Source organism: Panicum hallii, chromosome 8, assembly GCF_002211085.1.
Source record: "Panicum hallii strain FIL2 chromosome 8, PHallii_v3.1, whole genome shotgun sequence".
Taxonomy (NCBI): Eukaryota; Viridiplantae; Streptophyta; class Magnoliopsida; order Poales; family Poaceae; genus Panicum; species Panicum hallii.
The window spans coordinates 40,036,403-40,057,922 of record NC_038049.1 but is presented as its reverse complement, the minus strand read 5'-3'; the positions used below and the strand labels follow the sequence as shown (position 1 = coordinate 40,057,922).

Here is a 21,520-nt window from a genome sequence, read left to right as displayed (position 1 = left end):
TCAGTTGCAACATTTTCATCTAAAAAGTTCACTACTCCATTATATTATCTACAATCAAAAGTTGACTCGAGAATGCTCGGATAATTTTCGAGCCTAGATTAGTTTGCAGTTTTTTAATTGAAGATCCATAGTAATCTTAATAACATTGTCAAAAAGTTTATAGCTATAGAGGAAAAATATGAAGAAGAAAGAACAGCACCAGCCACTAAAGCGGCCTACGTGGGCTGTTGAGCTCATATGCCATCTTTGGCCCGCAGAGAAAGCGTGAAAGTGAAGAGGCAGCCGCGCCGGCCGTTGCCCGTGCTTAGATTACGATCTTGCCCCCGAATCGTCCACCAAATCCCAACCGCCATCAAACAGTCGAGCAGCTCGCGTGCGCCCTCCCCGCCCGAAGCGAAGCCACGCTCAACCAGAAACCCCCATGGCGGCGCCGTGGGTGATCCTGGGCCGCGTCGCCCGCTTCGCCGCCGCGGATCCGGGGGACGACGCCGAAGCCGACCCCGCCGACTTCTCCCTCGCGGTCGCGCTGCCGCCGCGGGTCGCCGTGCTTACCGCGGCCCTGAGCGCGCACCCCGACCCCGCGCGGCCCGACAGGTACCCCTACATCCTCGCCGCCGGCTCCGGGTGCCTGCTCTCCCGCTTCTCCGCCGCCCCGTTCTACGGCGCGCGCTTCGGCCTCGACCCTCCCGACACCCACCTCGTGCTGGTACACGGCTTCGGCGCGGCTGCGGGCGGGAGCGGGACCACGGCCTCCGCCGTGCGCGTCCCCGACCGCCCCGCCTCCATGCCCGCCATCCGCAACATCGAGGGCGTAGGCCTCGTCGACCTCGACGACGGCAAGGGCTACCTGATCGCCGAGCTCCAGATCGACAGCGGCAGCGACCGCGCCAGGCTCTTCCGCGTCCACACGGGCCAGGACCGCTGGATGGAGACGGAGCTGCGTAACCCCCTGCCCGCGCGGGACCGGGAGTGGGTTCCCGGCGGCGTGGTCTCCCTCGGCGGGAAGCTCTACTGGTACGACCTCTCGTGGGGGATCCTCATGTGCGACCCCTTCGTCCACGCCCCGGATCTTCTCTTCTGCTGCCTCCCGCCAGGCCGGGTTCTCGACCTGGCTCGTCCCCACATCCACAACAGCCGCAGCATCACGGTGAGCCGTGGCGCCCTGCGGTACGTGGAGATCATCCCTGAGGGCGGCGACAATGGTGAAGCAGCGAGAATCTTAATGTCGACAATGGAGCCCACCGGTTGGGAAGTGCCGTACGAGGAGAGGTTCGAGGAGATCTGGAACGACACCAGCTACAGGAAGACCTGGCTTCCCAAGGAGGTACCTGAGTTGGTGGTCGTGTGCCCATCGAACCCCGATCTGGTCTACTTCGCCCTGGAGCAGCACATATTCAGCGTCAATATCCGTGGGCATGAAGTCCTGGAGTTTGCAGAACAGACACATGAGCTGGTGAACCTGCCATGGCCAACACCGGCCTCGTGCCGCTATGTCCTTGCTTGGGACCTCCCATCAACGGCTGCTCAAGGTAATGCATGCAATGCGCTTACTAATACTGCATGTCCTGTTTTAACTTTTAAGAGGTTTGCCTTATGAATCATTAGTTGAAATGACCCTCTAAGGGTGTAGCTAAGTAATATACAGAATATCAATTATGAATACTTTGTTCGTAAAGAAAATGGAAGCTGTTTAGACATCATTGTGGTAGGGTATGCGTAATGTTGGTTACAGGGAAGCATTAGGAACTCATAAAAAGGTGAATAGAAACTCTGTACTTTTAGAATAGCATTACAGGAAGCATTGGAAAAAAATTATCATCATATATGAATTAAATTGCCATCATTTGATAGCAGGGTTGCTTCTCAAGGAAAAAAAGGACCACCCAGATGAGGAAACATACCGATATGCAAAGTTTTGCAGCAGCCGGGTAGAGACTTTAAAAGGGAAGAAGGATTGCGAACTATGTCACATGTGTTTCTTTCAAAATGGATGCTCCATACCTGTGAAGAAAACACAGGTTGGTTTGCCATTACTTTTTTTGTCATCTTTAATTGGTTTCTTGAATTGTGCTTGTGCGAAATGTTTAATTTTCAACTCTGCGCAGATGGGAAAACATTGTTACAATGTTCACAGAAACAAAGGTTTCTTATGTCATAAAACTGGTTGCGTTGTCCGAGCTGCGACACTTGGAGAGGTTGGCTTACACCACCACTATCTCCACGGGCAGAGTTCCAGAGGTATTTTTTCTTTGCCGTGCAGTTATCTTCTTTCTCACTTCACTAGCTATTTTAGGCTAATTTCATCAAATGTTCTGTTCCGTTAGATTGGTGGCGGTCCTACTTGGAGGAGCACAAGTAGGTGTGAGCTGCATGCCGTGATTGGGCGAAGGAGTCAGCAAATCCGTCAGGCAGGTCAAAACATGTGATTGGTGCGTCTTGCACCTCTGAAGAAACAATGTACAGTAGCTCAAAAAGAAACTAGAACAGATGTACATGAAAAGAGCTTTGCAGCTTGTGTCCCACCGTCTAACCATTTCACGTTGTGCAATTAAGAAGTGATTGACCTTTGTTAACATGGTCTGCGACTTTAGTTTTTGATTTCTCAATGCATAAAATTTCCTTGCTATGCCTTGTTCGTCAGCAGCTTTGGAATCACTTCACTTCACTTAATGGGGCAGCTTTGACGTGAATGTTTTCTTTTGAGGGAAAGCTTTGATGTGAATTTTACATCCTATTTAAGCCGGGTATTGTGTAGCTGTGCACAAATGTTGCTAAACTGATAGACTGTATTGTCTATTAACTCTGATGGGCATGCAAAGCTGCACGGCAAGCTTCAAACTACCAAAGTAGTAGCACGGCATAAAAATGTACATCCAAAGCAGCAGTTTCACTTCATCACATATTTGCATGACACAACTCTAGTGCAATAACTTGCCATCAAATGGTTAATGTATGTATTCAATGTGACAGTTCAAATATTTGTAAGCTAGGCACATTAATTGTTAGTGTGAAGTATATGCTTACTAGTGTAAAGCTTGTGTGTGTTTGTGTGAAGCTTTTTTTTAAAAAAAACTTAAATGCAAGTAAAAAGGGTATTTTTGTAATTATGGAAAAACTAGGGTTGTTTTTGCAAAATGTATTTGGATAGGAGGTAACTTCATTCAAAGTAGGTGAAGGGTTGTTTTGCAAACACAATTTTTCTTTCTTTACCCCTGTAAAAAGAAATGTGAATTTGCCCAAAAGTTTCATTTGAAATGTATGTGTTGATTTGTGTGAAATTGAGTGAAGTTTGTAAGGACCTAGGTGTAATTATTCAAAAGTATGAGCTCTTTTATGCAAGTATTTGAATTACAAAAGTAACTTTTAAAGTTACTAGGGGTTAAAGTGTAATAATGTAAGTCATCATGACATTACATGAAAACTTGCAAATAGGTCCCTAACTTTATGAATTTTTCACTCATGAGGATAAGAAAACTATATAGTTTTGAATTTAGTCCAAGATTCAAAATAACACCTTATACTTTGAGTTTTTGAATTTGAACCTTAAAGAAAAGTTGTAGATTTTGAAAAGTACTGCAACTTTTGTTTTTACCATTTTCTCATTTGAGCCCTAGATTTATGGGAAATTATAGTTTATCTATAAGCCCCTAGGATTTCTCTATTTTGCAAACCAATCCCTGGATTCATCCCCCTTTTCTTCCTCCTCTGCTTCTTCTCTACGGGCTCTGCGCCGCCCGCCACCGCCGTGCTGCCGCCTCTGTCGCCGCTGTGCCGTCCGCTGCAGCACCGCCCCTCTTAGAGCCAAGCCGAGCCCCTGCCCGCACGCTAGTGGCGCCATCACGTGCCATGGCCGCCGCCGCCCCCTGCTCGCCGTGGAACACCCCTACCCGACCTTCCTCAACTCCAATCGGCCCCGCTGCTAGCTTCCCCACGGCGCAGTGAAGCTCCCCGATCCCTTCCCCGCCGCTCACGACTGCCGGAGCACCGCCGCCGCCACCCGCCGCCGCCGCCAGGAGCAGAGCTCCGTGGCCGGCCCGCCTCCGACCACCCCAGCTCCACCCGAACGCCGCCCAAGGTCCCTCTCCTCTTCCTTGTGCTCCTCCACCCCTGGCCCCTCGCCGCCGGCGACTCCCCTCGCCAGAACGCCGCCGCCTTTCCCCTGTCCTCTGTCAAGTCCGGCCAAGGACTTGATTGCTTTGATTTGAAAAGTTCTAGGGTCCTTTCTGCAAAGTAGTCTGAGTCTTTCAAATCTAATTCAGTGAACTTTGAAAATTCCTAGAAATTTTAAAAAAATTCCAAAAATAGCAAACTCAATTGTTCTGAGTTATACTAGTCAATATCTACAAGTTTTCTGTTATACACTTAAGTTAGTTCTGTTTATTTTATACTCTAGATTAATTGTTAGGAAATGAGTGATTTACTTGTATCTCATGATCTATGCTTGTGCTGCCTGTGATTTTTGGAACATGAGATGTACATACCATGTGTAGATCTGTGTAAAAATTGTAGACTCAGTATTGATCTTTAACCAAAGATTTTAAGTACCTTTGTACTATGTTGACTGAATCTTTAGAATTTATTTGGGAATGATTCTATTAATGTGTATAGCTGAATCTATTCCCATAGCTTCTACTTAGCATATGTAATCCATGATAAAAATCTTAGGAACAGAAGCACTGCGTAACTCAAGCTATAAAATTGGGCTTGAGTTTGAAGTTATTTCATGTATAAAAGTTTTGGTTCATGAAAAATTTGGAAAATATTCTGAAGTAATGTTTCTGAGTACTATAACTTGTCCACAAAAGTTTTAGCACGTGATCTTGTCTGAAACTCTTGATATAAATAGATCTTGATATAATAATATTATTTGTGTTTATTTTGTCAGCACTATTTCTATAAAGATAAAATCTTGATAAATTCACAGTAGCTTAGTTGTGGGTCAATCAGTACCTAGTAAAACTTTCCACCCCAGTGTTACAGCAGTTTAATCTATAAAAATGATTCATGTCTTACACATGATTAACTTGCCCTATTTACTCTAATTTAGTTGGTGCATAATATATTCTGAAAAATTTAGGATAAGTTTGTTTCTGATAACTCCTTGTATCCTAATTTCGATGGTATTAGAATCTATTGCTAACTTAGGACTTATCTAGTTAATCAAAAACTATAATTCTTCATGAGTAATAATCTAAGTTCTTTTAAGAAATAAATTAGCTGGTTTTGCAAAGTTAATAGTGATGTTAATGTACTTAGTCTAGGTGTATAGAATAGATTGGTCTCTGTTGAATCTGTATAGCATAATAATTTTAATGCCCAACTTTGGCTATAGATTAGTGGTTGTTAGTTATAAACCCTAATTAGGAAGATACAATAAAACTAACCCTGGTTATTTTACGTAGTTAAACAGGTTGTTTAGTGTAGCTAGTTAAGTTAGTATATACTGGGTAAATGAGTGCCCAGCAGAAGAGTGAATGATATGTTTGGTACATAGCATGTTTTTCGTTTTGCATTGTTGATAAGTTTGATAGTCTCAGCTCATATTTTTGTGATAGACATGTATGATGTTTAATTAACTCTTTCACACGAGTGCTCGTGCTCTTCTATCATGACCTTGTTCTTGTCTAGTTTGCAATCTTTTAGGGCCCCTTTCCGTATCAAATTCCTTCGTTACCCCTCTCTGCCAACACACTTCTATCAGCCGATTTATCGGCTAAGATATTTGACCATACACCCCTCAGCTATACACCCATAGAACACACCCCTATCGGTCACATGCCTTTTGGCTGCACATCTGTAGGACACCCATCGACTGTATGCTTACCCACCACACGCCCTTTTTAGCTACATATCTATCGGCACAAGCCCATCAGCCACATCCTCTTTAATCTAGTTCCGTGCTTGTGATCTCATTAGCCTAATCCGATATTAGTGTTTTGTTCCACCTAATTCTTGTAGTAGGTCCGGTTTAGATAACCCCATCGGCTGTACGTCACTCGATTGTTGTACTGACATAATCAAGTCGATGCAACCGCACCTAGTTACCTAGGATAACACTTAAGCACATCTCAGTTAGGCACAGTTAGTGCAGAGTAGGACAATCAGCTACACGGCTGATGTACCCCAATAAATGTAGGAGAACATTAAGGATGAAAACTAGCTACACAACCAACCCACCAATCGACTGAATACGCCAAGACACAGACCGTACGGATGCATAGTTCGACTAGTCTACCAATGCACTATCGGCTAGTTACTCGCATTAATCAACTAGCTATGCCGATACATCACTCGACTAGTTCTACCCGATGTGTAAATCGGCTAATGTGCCGATGCATCAAATTGACTAATATGCCGATTCACTGATTGACTAATACACGTACACAAATCGGCTCAGCCGATGTTCAGTAATCAACTAGTTTTGCAAAAGCATGGATCGGCTATGCCGATATGCATGCGATCGGCTAGATACGCCAATACTCACACAGTTCAGTTAAAACACAGCTGCTTTAGGAAACACCCCTCCGCTAAAATGATCGACACCTTCATTGATCAATTAGAAAGTCGATGCACCTATTAATCAGCTACACAGGCCAAAGTACGCAACCCTAGATCAGTAAGATAGCGCAGTCAACATGCCTCTGTTAGGCACAACCAAGGCACATCAATCGGCTACAACTGATGCACCCTCATCGGCTAAGGCAAGCCAATGCACCAACCAACCAGCTAAACAAAAACATGCTGATAACTAGATCCAATCAGAAAGATCCTTCTTCGTTTTATCCTTGAAGCACTGTACCTTTAACGTTCCTATCCATATCAGCCGATTTAACCTCAGATGAACTCAAATCGGCTAACCTCTTCTGCTCATATACAGAGACCGTTCCTGCCAATTTCTCTTCCAAACAGAAATCAACAGATTTCCTAAAACTATCTAGATAACTCCCTCCTTTACCGATTCTATCGGCTAAAACCCTGTTGTTTCTAATCGGCTCTGTTGTAATCCTCAACAAATAGTCGACTTTAATTAGTTGTCCACCTAAAGCTCTACCTAAGTTTAGTTTCAGATCTTTTTGGTTGTTATATGAGTAATATGTTAAATGAGTGTTGGATTGCAACTTTATCGTGAAACAGAATAGAAGTCTATGCATTTTCTAAACTGCATCATTTACATCATAGGTAGACTCGACGCTTTTCGTCGACGGAGACTATCAGATTCTCTCGGGATCCGAAGTGGAAATCTCTAAAGACCCCAGAAATGTCATCGGAGATTTGACTGAAGCTCCGAACCCGAGTTCGGAAGAATTTGTTAACGTCTCTAACCCCAGCCTCGCCAGTAAAGGCAAGCCCCGGTGCATAACCCAGTATTTCAAATTACTACATTTATGCAGTTTTATATATATATATATATTATATATTGCATTAAGTATAGGAGTTGAAATGAAACCTTAGATGCATGGATACTAGGATCCAATGTATTGTACATTAGCTCTTATCGCATAGATGCTCCGCTAATAGGACCGGCAGAAGTCGAGTGATTTCCTGTCACTCGCACGATATAGGAGTTGAATGTTTATTATTCTGCAATCACTATAAGGATGATGGACGGGATCATGTGCAGTATCATGACTCGGAAGGTTACCCCGTCTGTGTTGATAAAAGTTGATAAGGTCACAGTGTGTGGTAGTGGTGGCTAAGCGTTTGAAAGTACTAGCCACATGCCGCGAAATATGGTAAGCGGTAAGCCTAGTAACCAATCGGCCCGAGGAGTGGACATACCTCCCACCACTCGTATTTGGTTTTTTCTGGTTACTCGCTTCGACATGTGGGAATACGTGTTGCAGGGCAACCAGGAGTATGGTCATGTAGTCGCGCTACAGACATACGTCCTGCACATTGAGTGTGCGTATGGTCCTGCAGTCACTTGTGGTGGATCTGATCCATGAGTCGGAATGAAAGGCAAACGGTTGCTTCGGAACGATATCTGGATGTTCCAAGCGTGTGAGTTAGGTTTACACTTGCAGGGCTGAAATTCGATTAAGGAATCGTCCGTTTCTCGCGGAGATTGAGACTGCTTGATCCCTTTGCCACATAGAGTAACAAGAGCAACTTTATGGTTAACAAAGATGATGTTTGTTTAAAGATTCTACCATGCTTAAATAGTATAGTTGCTTACCTAGAATGGATAATCAACTAGAACTTGAAAGCTAAAATTTGAAATTAAGAGTTTACTCTTAGTTGCTTTTAGCTGAACACTATATCCAGAACCCCTAAAAGCCTTCATAAGTCTAGTTACATGGCTAAGTATACCATGAAACGGGTAAGCCTTGCTGAGTATTAGAATACTCAGTCTTGTATTGTGACTTTTGTTCAGGTAATCCCCCTAAGGAATCTGCTCTACCTGTACCATGGCCTTATGCTCTGCCCGATGGTTGGTCCGTGGAATGGGACCCGTCCCCGGCCAACACTGATCATACCAAGTGATGTCATGCTAGGTCTTAGCATGATGTCCGTACTGGCGACGTGTATAGTTGTCGCATTTCAAATTCCGCTGCCGTAAACTTGAGAACTTGCAACTGGTTTGTAATAACTTTTATCAGTTTGGAAACTTATGCTACTTTGAGACTGAAGCGTCCCCCCATCAGGGAAGACTTAAAAGTGTTACTTTATCAGTCCCAGGAGGCTGATAACACTTTTATTACATCAGATGGTACATCACCGTACAACTCTTCGCGGTAATAGGCAGTGAAGCGCCACTATCACGAGGATTACAACTAAAACCCATACCACTACACTAACTATGAAAAGGGGATCATCAGAGTCTTGCGCCATGCGGAGCTCCAACGGTGACCTCACCCACAGGCAAGACTAGGTGCAGGACGGAACCCTATTCGACGTCCTCGGGGATGTAGTCGGGGTCTTCCACTGTAAAAGTAGGAACGGGGTGAGTACGAACGTACTCAGCAAGTCCAATTACACCCACGGAGGGGGGGGGGTACGACAGAACTAAATGCACAGGAATATTCAAGGATGAAGTCAGGGTTTATTTACGGAAAGCTCGGTTATATGCAAGGATTCGTTTTGGAAAACATTTTCAAAACAAGTTTTCAAGTATCAAAGAACACACGATGTGGATCCACACAGGATCCAAGTTTTAAATCGCTACCAGACTCCCCGTCTGCCGTAGCACACGGCACATCTGCCGGACACTTTCCAAACAACTCACGCCCGCCCATCCATCAGAGAGAAACACTAGTTATGTGACCACACCGTAACTTGCCCAGTACCGTGGGCACGGCTATTCGAATAGATTTTAACTCTGCAGAGGTGTGCAACTTTACCCACAGGTGGGGTACCGCAGCACGAACACCTTAGTGCCGGTGCAGATCCCATCGAAGCCCTTACCCACCTTAGCTAGACCTGGCTAGCCACCACGGGATCTATCAAGGGGTCATTCGACCTAACACCAAGGTTTAACCGGGGCATAAATCACACAGAGCTTATCCCGTCTCCTTGATCACCCGTTGCTCCCAGCTCTCCTGATGGCTATCAGACTAACTAGTGGGGTTAGGCTAAGCCGTTGCCCATACAACGGTCAAGTGGTTTGCATGACAGGAAGCTAGGTGAGACGACACATCAACTCGGTCCTTAGGGGTGACAGGATGGATATCTCCCTTTCACGCTCAACCACTCAGGTACGAGCACACCAACGGCAATTCACACAGAAATGCCATCCATCCCGTCTGACTCACTTTTCAAAAACCACATTTTATCCCTTCCCACACGCACGCACACTTTCTTTGCAAAACCAGAGGGTCAAGGTATGGTTACCACAAGTAAGGTGGCTATCCTACCATGTTTTCAGCACGCAAAACCATGCAATTTTTATAAAACGGGTCACTGGGTTGTGTTTATAAAAACTAGGACAAAATATGCATCAAAGGGCGGAATTGAACTTGCCATCGTCAAGTCCTTGCGAAAGGTCCTGATCGAAGCATTGTCCCTTGGGTTCGGGGTCGCAGAACTGGTCCTCGGTTGCTTGGTCGCAGTCGGGAGCTTTTCATTCACTCCGTGTCCTACGACGCAAACAAACAGACATGCCATCAAGCGAGAGAACTAAAAGCTTTTATCGTTGAGCTTGAATCGGAAATAATTTAGTTACGGAGGTAGGGGTAATATTTTCGGGTGGTTTCTTAATGGCGTGGTTAGAACTATACTAGAAACGGAGTGGTAAAGTTTCGGGTCAATCGGAGGTCGTTTCGCACATAAAATGACGAGCCAAAGGGGGTTCGGGTGGTTAAACAGGGCTCCAGGGGTTTATTCGTAAGTATCTGGAGGGGGCAAGGGCCTATTTGCAAATTCTAGAAATACGCAGGGCACGCTAAAGGATGTCAAGTATAATTGGGTTTGTGTAATGGAGGGTTTATTTTGAAATATTAAAAAGGGCGAGGTTTCTTTTGCAAAGAATGGGTGGATAGGGGTGCTCCTAAAGGGGGGGTTTCTTTGGGGAAAATACAGGGGAGGCCAGGGGGTTATGGGCAAAATGCCCTTCTCCTTCCTCTCCCCCGTGCAAAACAGAGGAGGGGGGCGGGGGGGGGGGGGGCAGGGCGCCGGCGGCGGCCCACTCCGGCCGGCCAGGGCGTGGCGGCGGTCCGGGGGCGGGGGAAAAGAGAGAGGGGGGCACGGGGATTCCATCCCCGGCCTCACCTTGGCTCGGGACAGCGCGTGGAGGTGGGGCGACGGCGGGCTGCGGGTGGCGGCGGAGCTGCGGGCGGCGGCGGCACTGGAAGCAAGGGAGGCAGCGGGCGGTGGCAGTGGGGGTTGTGGGGGAACGAGGGGCGGGGCGGGGGCCTTCTTATAGGCGGGTTGAGGCGGCGAGGAGGCGGGGCCGGTGGGGAGGCCGGCGAGCGGCGCGGGTTGCCATAATGGCGCTCGGCCGTTTGCAATCGTCGCGACGTGGCGTGCGGCGAGGGCGCCGGGGTGCCGTACGTGGAGCTGTGCCGGCACAGGAGCGACGCGCGCGGCGGGGCGCGGCAGGGAGCAGCGGCGGGCGGCGCGGCTGACGACGGGCGGCGCGGCGTGGCGCGGGCCAGGGGCGAGGGCGCGGCGACGGGCGGCGCGGCGCGACGCACGGCCACGCGCGGCGCGTGCGCGCGCGTCGTGGCGTGGCCGGGGCAGGCGCGCGCGCGCGAGGGAGGGAGGGGGCCGTGGCTCGGGCCAAGCAGGAGGGGGCGGCGTTCAGGAGCAGGGGAGAGGAGAAGGGGGAAGAAGGGAAAAGGAAAAGAGAAATGGGAAGGGAAAAAGGAAGAAACAGGAAAAAGGAGGAAAAGAAGAGAAAGAAGGAAAGAAAGAAAGAAAAGGAAGAGAGATTGGGGAAAAGAAAAGAAAAGAAAAGAGAGGAAATGGGGAAAAAGAAAAGAGAAGGAGGAAGAGAGTCGGAACAGTAGCGGGTGAGACCTTGAGATAAACGAAATCTCCTGGGTTGAAACTTATTTCCCGCCTCTTCTTGTCTGCGTAGCTCTTTTGTCGCGACTGGGCTGCCCTCAATTTCTCGCGGATCTCTGCTACTTTTTCCTCTGCTTCTTTTATAAGTGCAGGTCCTACTAGTGCACGTTCTCCAACTTCTGACCACATCAAGGGAGTTTTGCACTTTCTTCCATAGAGGGCTTCGAATGGCGACATGCCCAAACTGGCTTGGTAACTATTATTGTACGAGAATTCTGCATAGGGAAGACTCTGCTCCCAGTCCTTTCCGTAGGTCAGGACACATGCCCTCAGCATATCGTCCATAATCTGATTTACCCTTTCGGTTTGACCATTCGTCTGTGGGTGATATGCAGAGCTGAAATCCAACTTGGTGCCCATGGCTTGATGCAAGCTTTTCCAGAACCTAGAGGTGAATTGGGTCCCTCTATCCGAGACAATTCGGCTAGGCACTCCGTGTAACTTTACTATGTTTTCTACATAAAGCTTTGCCAGCTTTTCTCCACCATAAGTGGTTCGTACCGGTATAAAATGAGCAGATTTGGTGAGTCGATCCACTATTACCCATATGGAATCGTGTCCCTTTTGTGTTTTAGGTAGACCCACCACAAAGTCCATCCCTATCTCATCCCATTTCCACACCGGGATAGGCAAGGGTTGCAATAATCCTGCCGGTTTCTGATGTTCGGCTTTAATCCTTTGGCAAGTATCACAATGCGCCACGAATCTTGCGATGTCCGCCTTCATTCCATTCCACCAATATTTTTGCCTTATGTCCATATACATTTTGGTGGATCCTGGGTGGATGGAGTAGGCCGAGTTATGGGCTTCGTTCATGATCAATTGCCGGAAATCTCCATTCCGGGGCACACAAATCCTGTTCTCGTACCATAATGTTCCCTTATCGTCCACTCTGAAACCCGGTGCTTTGTTTTCTCCAGTTTGTTTGCAAATCTTTACTAACTCTTGATCCGATCCCTGAGCCTCTCTGATCCTATCCTCTAGTGTTGATCGGACATTCAGCACCTGACTGGAGCCTCTAGGGACCACATGCACATTTAATCGTGCCATTTCCTCGTGTAGATGGTCATCCTTGGGTCCATAGGTTTTCCGGCTTAAGGCGTCGGCTACCACGTTCGCCTTTCCGGGGTGATACTGAATTTCCAAATTATAGTCCTTGACCAACTCCAACCATCTCCTTTGCCTTAGGTTTAAATCCGGCTGGGTGAAGATATACTTCAGACTCTTGTGGTCGGTGTAAACCTCACACTTATTTCCAATCAGGTAGTGTCTCCAAATCTTAAGGGCATGCACTACGGCTGCCAATTCCAAATCATGGGTCGGATAATTCTTCTCATGAGTCCTGAGTTGGCGGGAAGCATATGCAACGACTCTCCCGTCTTGCATCAGCACACACCCTAATCCTTGTCGGGATGCGTCACAATAAATGACAAAGTCCCGATGAATGTCCGGTAGGGTCAATACTGGGACGGTCGTCAACCTTTGCTTCAATTCCTGAAAGCTTCTTTCACAAGATTCTGTCCAGGCAAACTTCTTCTCCTTCTTAAGAAGTTCCGTCATAGGTCGGGCTATCTTAGAGAATCCCTCAATAAATCTCCGATAGTACCCAGCTAATCCAAGAAAACTTCTGATTTCACTAACATTAGTCGGTTGCTGCCAATTGGCTATGGCTTCGACCTTCTCTGGGTCCACTGCTACGCCTTCCGCGGTCAGAATGTGACCAAGGAAAGCTACTTTCTCCAGCCAGAATTCACACTTGCTAAACTTGGCATATAGCTTATGTGTCCTCAGCTTTTCCAGTACTACCCGCAGATGTTGCTCATGTTCCTGAATACTCTTGGAGTAGATAAGGATGTCATCAATAAAGACTACGACAAACTTATCCAGCTCGTCCATAAATACTTTGTTCATAAGATTCATAAAATAGGCAGGGGCATTGGTTAGTCCGAAGGACATTACAGTGAACTCAAACTGCCCGTAACGGGTGACAAAAGCTGTCTTAGGGATGTCACTTTCTCTAATTTTGAGCTGGAAATATCCCGACCTTAGGTCGATCTTGGAAAAGTACTTGACTCCTTTTAGCTGATCGAACAGGTCATCAATCCTGGGGAGGGGGTACTTATTCTTAATGGTAACCTCGTTCAGTGCTCGGTAATCTACACACAACCTCATACTCCCATCTTTCTTCTTGACAAACAGCACTGGGGCTCCCCATGGCGACGAGCTTGGTCTAATGAAGCCAATTCATTGCAGTTCTTCTAGTTGCTTCTTTAATTCTGTTAACTCAGAGGCTGCCATCCTATAGGGTCTCTTGGCTATCGGAGAGGTTCCGGGGATAAGGTCTATGACGAACTCTATATCCCTGTCCGGCGGCATACCGGGAAGCTCTTCGGGAAATACATCGGGATATTCGTTTACTACCGGGACTCCTTCTAAGGGCTTGGCCTCCATGCTAAACACCATTGGGTCAAACTTACTATCCCGGGTATGGCAGATCACTTGTACTCCTTCGGGGTTTGTTAGGTGTACCACTTTGTCGGTACAGCCTATGAGACCATTGTGTCGGCTTAACCAGTCCATTCCAAGGATCATGTCTATTCCCCCAGACTTAAGTACTATCAAATCTGCTAGAAAGTCTACCCCACTTAAATTGATCCTTACCCGTGGACATCCTAATTGACAATTGATGTCGCCTCCAGGCGTCCGGGTTAATAGGGGGGTTTTTAGTAGTACTGTAGGTATTTTGTGTTTCTCCACATAGCTCGAGGATATAAACGAGTGCGATGCTCCAGAATCAAATAGTACTGTTGCCAGAGCTGAGTTGACTAGGTACTCACCGAGCACTACGCCCTGGGCTTCCTGAGCCTCCTGCGCGTCGATGTGATTGACGCGGGCTCGTCCAAACGATTGCTGCTTCACCTGCTGGTTGCTGTCGTTATTGCGGACGGGCACTCGGTTGGCACCGGTCAGGGCTGGTCTGGGTCCATTCACTGTGTTGGAGAAGGCCGACGTTGCCGGCTTATTCTTGGCGTAGGGGCAATTGGCGATGAAGTGCCCTGTCTCATGGCAGTTGAAACAGGCCCTAACATTGTTGTTGTCGGAGGCGGCCAAGCTTGTGTTGCTCTGCGGGGCCCTCATGGTATTCTGACTCTTAGGCTGTGCTTCAGAGGCTCGTGATCCCGTCACTTGGGACTGAGTCCTATATTGCATTGGGGCCTGGGATCTTGGTGCAGTGTAGATGGAGTTCCTCGACTTTTGGAAGCGGTCCTGCTGGCGAGCCTTACTTTCCAGGAATTTGCATTTATTGTCCTTTTTCTCCTCGGCTTTGGCCCTTTCTGTGAGGATAGCCTTGTTCATCAGGGTGTTGAAGTCCGGATAGATCTGTGGGGTAAGCAAGGTCCGGAGTTCTGGGCTTAATCCCTTCTTGAACATGTCCTGCTTCTTATCGTCATCGTTCACTTCTTCCGGCGCGTACCGGGCCAATTCTATGAACCGGTGGGTGTATTCTTCCACCGTCATACTTCCTTGTTGTAGTGCGCGGAATTCATCCGCCTTGCGCTTCATGGTGGCCGAAGGAATGTGATAGCGGCGGAACTCCCTTACGAATTCTCCCAGGTGATGGTAGAGGCATCTTCGGCTGCGGCACAATAGTTTTCCCACCAGGATAATGCTGTTCCGGTGAGCTGGTGGGCTGCCAGAAGGACTTTGTCCCGGTCCTGGCATTCGAATGGTTCGAGCTTCCTCTGAATCACTCGCAACCAGTCGTCTGCATCCAACGGGTTGCAGGACCCGGCAAAGGTGGGCGGCTTGGTCCTTAGAAAGGCCGTCAGTTTGTCGTTCATATTCTACCCTCGTGGCTGCCGGTTAATGAGGGCATTTGCCAGTGTCTCCAGAATGAGGGTCTGGTTATGGATTATCTGCGCCAAGTCTCCGAGGGGTGGGGGTGGTGGTAGTTGCTCTCCTTCTTGACTTCCTCCTCGGTTCTGGCTTACTTCTTGTTCTCCTTGGGGAAGATCTTGTTCAACGGGCTGTGCTCCGGCACTAGCGGCTACGGGGTTCCGGCCACGGGAGGCCCTCGCGACGTACCGGGGGGTCACCTATTGATTGGGTAAATTGGGGTTACGATTATATGATGTTTAAGTTGTTTAATTCGTATGTATAAGGCAGATTCTACCTTCTGCCGGTACCCATATAAACAAGCAGCACTCAACAAACCAGCACACAATCACCACAAACAGCAAGCACAAATCCTTTTATTACTGCAAGGGGGGGTACAACTTGAGGGTACAACTAGGTCTCGTGCTACTCGGCCAGGGTCTTGTCTAAGAGCACGTTGTAAACAAAAAGGCTGGGAAGGGGCATCATTGGGATGGCGTCGGTCACTCTACTTGCGTGGTGTGCCTCCTTTCGGGGCGGGAAGGGTGAGAGGTTCTCGCTCGCCGTCTTCTGGGTCCCCATCGGTCAGGGGTTGCATTGCAGCATCCCCTTCGTCGGTGGCAGCAGAACTTTCAGGGTTCTCGGGTGGAGCTGGTGTGCTCCCAAAGAGTGATCCCCACCCTATGACGGGTGTCCCGAGTAAAACATGGTCCTCCCCAATTGCCGGGACTGGGGTTCCACTTTGGATCCAATCCTGCATACGCCGGTCTCGGGCCTGCCTGAGGCTCTCTTGGGCGACTGCTTCGCTACTGACCGCGGCTGCGGCTCTCGCCTCGGCGTGGGCGGCTCGGATCTGCTGTATCCTCACTGCGAGCTCTGCTTGCTCGGCTCGATGGGTCTGCTCCCTTAGAAGGTTGGCTTGCTCATCAAAAAGTTGGTCCAGGGCGGCTAGGTAAGTAGCTACTTGGTACAGGGGGCCTTCTTCATGGCGACGTCGTTCCAGGTTTCTCATACGCGCTTCCCAGACTGGGGTCCTGATGGCCGGCGGAAAGAACTTCGCTGGTGTGGGGGCGAGGTGTTCTTCAAAAATCTGGCACAAATAACGGAGTGCTTTTCTGATGGCTAAGGGGTAGGTGTCTTGGTGTCTAAACCCTGTGGCGGTCGCCCACCAGGGCTGAATGTCGGGGTAGCGGTTGCTCCTGGCGATGACCAGGATCACCCTGCAGCGGAGGGTACCATGGTGCTCGTACTCTCGGCTGTAGTACCTTGGGCGCTCCGTAACGCCAAGGCCTTCCAGGGTGTTGATCAAGAGGCTGGGGAATCCAGGTGCAGCTTGGCAATCGCCCTGGGTCCATCCTTCCTCAGCCATCTGAAACAGAAACAGGGTAAACAACCTGGTACAGGTGCAAAAGGGAGTAGATGATATTTATTATTACAACAAGGGTGGTACAGTTTTCATGGGTACGGGGTTATTAGGGTCGGGTCCTAGCTAATCCTATTATGGGGATTCTTCCTCGGTCCTGATAGAGCGCTTCTTTATTGGAAGGAACCGGTCCATCTCATTTTCGGTCTGAGTACCCTTATCCCAATGGGTTTCCATGGGTTCTTCTTCTTCTTCCTCTATCCATCCACCTATTCCCTTGCGGTTCTCATATTCTTGCATCTGGGCTTGGAGGGCGGCTAAGGAATACTCGGCGCTTGCGGCTCTTGTCCGTTGTTCCTCCGGCTCCTGGGTTATCTTTTCGATCCCACGGATTAGCTGCTTCAGTTGTGCCGCCTGTTCGCGGTAGAGTGCATCCAAGCCAGTGAGGTAGATGGACAGGTGGGAGACCGTATCTTCTAGGTCTTCTTCTTCTCGTCCGAGTCCCCTCATTCGGGCAATCCAAGTGCATCCTCTTCCCTCAGCGGGTGGGAAAAATCCATAGGAGTCCGCTGAAGGTGGCGCTTGTAGAGCACACGCAGCCGTCGCTGGGCTTTACGGGCGGCCTTTCGATAGGTGTCGGGGAAGCGGAAGCCCGCGGTGGAGATGAACCAAGGGTCCACATCAGGGTAGCGGGTGCTTCTCTCCACAAAAACCATCATGTCGCACCGAAGGGTGCCTCCTGCGATGTACTCACGGTAGGCATACTCCGGTGCTTCCATAATCCCAACGCGTTCCAGGCTGAGCAATAGTAACTTGGGGAGGCCGGGCTCTGCGTGGCAGATTCCGCTAACCCATCCATTGCCAGCCATCTGGAACAAGGCAAAGTCCAGCGGTGAGTGTTTGTGCAGAAAATTTCTAAATCGGGACAAGTTCTCGGGCCTGAAAAGGGGTCTCGCTCCTAGGGTCACGTCCTACGGCCAGCCTACGGCTCTGATACCACCTGAAGCGTCCCCCATCAGGGAAGACTTAAAAGTGTTACTTTATCAGTCCCAGGAGGCTGATAACACTTTATTACATCAGATGGTACATCACCGTACAACTCTTCGCGGTAATGGGCAGTGAAGCGCCACTATCACGAGATTACAACTAAAACCCATACCACTACAGTAACTACGAAAAGGGGATCATCAGAGTCTTGCGCCATGCGGAGCTCCAACGGTGACCTCACCCACAGGCAAGACTGGTGCAGGACGGAACCCTATTCGACGTCCTCGGGGATGTAGTCGGGGTCTTCCACTGTCAAAGTAGGAACGGGGTGAGTACGAACGTACTCAGCAAGTCCAATTACACCCACGGAGGGGGGGGGGTACGACAGAATTAAATGCACAGGAATATTCAAGGATGAAGTCAGGGTTTATTTACGGAAAGCTCGGTTATATGCAAGGATTCGTTTTGGAAAACATTTTCAAAACAAGTTTTCAAGTATCAAAGAACACACGATGTGGATCCACACAGGATCCAAGTTTTAAATCGCTACCAGACTCCCCGTCTGCCGTAGCACACGGCACATCTGCCGGACACTTTCCAAACAACTCACGCCCGCCCATCCATCAGAGAGAAACACTAGTTATGTGACCACACCGTAACTTGCCCAGTACCGTGGGCACGGCTATTCGAATAGATTTTAACTCTGCAGAGGTGTGCAACTTTACCCACAGGTGGGGTACCGCAGCACGAACACCTTAGTGCCGGTGCAGATCCCATCGAAGCCCTTACCCACCTTAGCTAGACCTGGCTAGCCACCACGGGATCTATCAAGGGTCATTCGACCTAACACCAGGTTTAACCGGGGCATAAGTCACACAGAGCTTATCCCGTCTCCTTGATCACCCGTTGCTCCCAGCTCTCCTGATGGCTATCAGACTAACTAGTGGGGTTAGGCTAAGCCGTTGCCCAACAACGGTCAAGTGGTTTGCACGACAGGAAGCTAGGTGAGACGACACATCAACTCGGTCCTTAGGGGTGACAGGATGGATATCTCCCTTTCACGCTCAACCACTCAGTACGAGCACACCAACGGCAATTCACACAGAAATGCCATCCATCCGTCTGACTCACTTTTCAAAAACCACATTTTATCCCTTCCCACACGCACACACACTTTCTTTGCAAAACCAGAGGGTCAAGGTATGGTTACCACAAGTAAGGTGGCTATCCTACCATGTTTTCAGCACGCAAAACCATGCAATTTTTATAAAACGGGTCACTGGGTTGTGTTTATAAAAACTAGGACAAAATATGCATCAAAGGGCGGAATTGAACTTGCCATCGTCAAGTCCTTGCGAAAGGTCCTGATCGAAGCACTGTCCCTCGGGTTCGGGGTCGCAGAACTGGTCCTCGGTTGCTTGGTCGCAGTCGGGAGCTTCTTCATTCACTCCGTGTCCTACGACGCAAACAAACAGACATGCCATCAAGCGAGAGAACTAAAAGCTTTTATCGTTGAGCTTGAATCGGAAATAATTTAGTTATGGAGGTAGGGGTAATATTTTCAGGTGGTTTCTTAATGGCGTGGTTAGAACTATACTAGAAACGGAGTGGTAAAGTTTCGGGTCAATCGGAGGTCGTTTCGCACATAAAATGACGAGCCAAAGGGGGTTCGGGTGGTTAAACAGGGCTCCAGGGGTTTATTCGTAAGTATCTGGAGGGGGCAAGGGCCTATTTGCAAATTCTAGAAATACGCAGGACACGCTAAAGGATGTCAAGTATAATTGGGTTTGTGTAATGGAGGGTTTATTTTGAAATATTAAAAAGGGCGAGGTTTCTTTTGCAAAGAATGGGTGGATAGGGGTGCTCCTAAAGGGGGGGGTTTCTTTGGGGAAAATACAGGGGAGGCCAGGGGGTTATGGGCAAAATGCCCTTCTCCTTCCTCTCCCCCGTGCAAAACAGAGGAGGGGGCGGCGGTCCGGGGGGGCGGGGGGGGAAAAGAGAGAGGGGGGCACGGGGATTCCATCCCCGGCCTCACCTTGGCTCGGGACGGCGCGTGGAGGCGGGGCGACGGCGGGCTGCGGGTGGCGGGGAGCTGCGGGCGGCGGCGGCACTGGAAGCAAGGGAGGCGGCGGGCGGTGGCAGTGGGGGTTGTGGGGGAACGAGGGGCGGGGCGGGGGCCTTCTTATAGGCGGGTTGAGGCGGCGAGGAGGCGGGGCCGGTGGGGAGGCCGGCGAGCGGCGCGGGTTGCCATAATGGCGCTCGGCCGTTTGCAATCGTCGCGACACGGCGTGCGGCGAGGGCGCCGGGGTGCCGTACGTGGAGCTGTGCCGGCACAGGAGCGACGCGCGCGGCGGGGCGCGGCAGGGAGCAGCGGCGAGCGGCGCGGCTGACGACGGGCGGCGCGCGCGTGCGCGCGGGCGGCGCGGCGTGGCGCGGGCCAGGGGCGAGGGCGCGGCGACGGGCGGCGCGGCACGACGCACGGCCACACGCGGCGCGTGCGCGCGCGTCGTGGCGTGGCCGGGGCAGGCGCGCGCGCGCGAGGGAGGGAGGGGGCCGTGGCTCGGGCCAAGCAGGAGGGGGCGGCGTTCGGGAGCAGGGGAGAGGAGAAGGGGGAAGAAGGGAAAAGGAAAAGAGAAATGGAAGGGAAAAAGGAAGAAACAGGAAAAAGGAGGAAAAGAAGAGAAAGAAGGAAAGAAAGAAAAGGAAGAGAGATTGGGGAAAAGAAAAGAAAAGAAAAGAGAGGAAATGGGGGAGAGAAAAAAAAGAGAAGGAGGGAGAGAGGGGGGGGGGGTTGGCGCCGGTCGCGGCGGTGACCGCGGCCGGTCGGCCACGCGCGCGGCATTCGCGCGCTGCGCGGGGAAAGAGAATCGTGCCGGCGCTAATCGCGGAGAGCGGTCGCGCGTGAGCGGTGCGGGATGGGACGTCGGTCAACTCCGCTGTCGGTCAGAAAGGGTTAGGGTTAGGGTTTTAATGACAGAGCACTCTAGCGCGCGATTTATTTTGGTGAATTTTCAGGGCGTCACAGAGACACTCTTGTAATATAAGTGCCTGTAATGTAAAATATGATGGCAATTGTATCTCTGGACTCGCCTTCGTGCGAGGTACCTTGTTGATCCTGCATTCGGTGGTTTATCGGGACGTTACCCGACAGGCCAATGGGTTACACCGTTTAAAGTACGTTGGAGCTCTTGAGAGAGGACTTGCGTACTTTAGCCAGTGTAATCCAGCTTGGTTCTGCCACATTCAACAGAAGTATTATTAGTATTTGCTTTGTGTGGAGAATTACCTCAAGAAGAACGATTGCCTACAACGGTAACGTTGCTCCAGAATTCGATATATTAAACACCATCTCCTTTACTAACAAGAAGAGGATTTTGGGGGCAAACTTTGGCAGAAATTGAATGGGTATGAAGAGGGTTTCTTAGGCTGTTGCACCAACACGGCAACACAGTATATTGTACAGAGTGTAATACCCCTATAATCTATGAAAAGACAAAGACACTCTCCCTGGCCTTTCTGGCACAAGGCCATGGTAGGACCTGACATGTGCACATCATTTTTGAGCAAGTCAAATGTGTAATACATACACAACCGTTTCCAATTTGGTCATGTTTTACTATCTATCAAATTATGATGATGTTTGGTAAAAGACCATAGCAGCACTCCTTGTTGAGACGACACTTGTTCAGGAAACAAAATGGCAACTGCGTACAAACAACACGCAGCATGCTACTAAGTTAGGTAGAGAAACAAGCATGAAATTGATTACAGAGGGAAACACTAGTGTGT

The 21,520-nt window shown here is 49.3% G+C and overlaps 1 protein-coding gene across 1 annotated transcript; it reads left to right on the top strand.

Moving 5' to 3' along the window:
* Positions 1–357: 357 nt before the first annotated feature.
* LOC112903819 lies at positions 358–1,622 on the top strand. The gene is made up of 2 exons (XM_025973015.1): positions 358–1,529; positions 1,585–1,622. The coding sequence occupies exons 1-2, from the start codon at positions 422–424 to the stop codon at positions 1,620–1,622; spliced, it is 1,146 nt and encodes a 381-aa protein (XP_025828800.1). The 5' UTR covers positions 358–421.
* Positions 1,623–21,520: the final 19,898 nt, after the last annotated feature.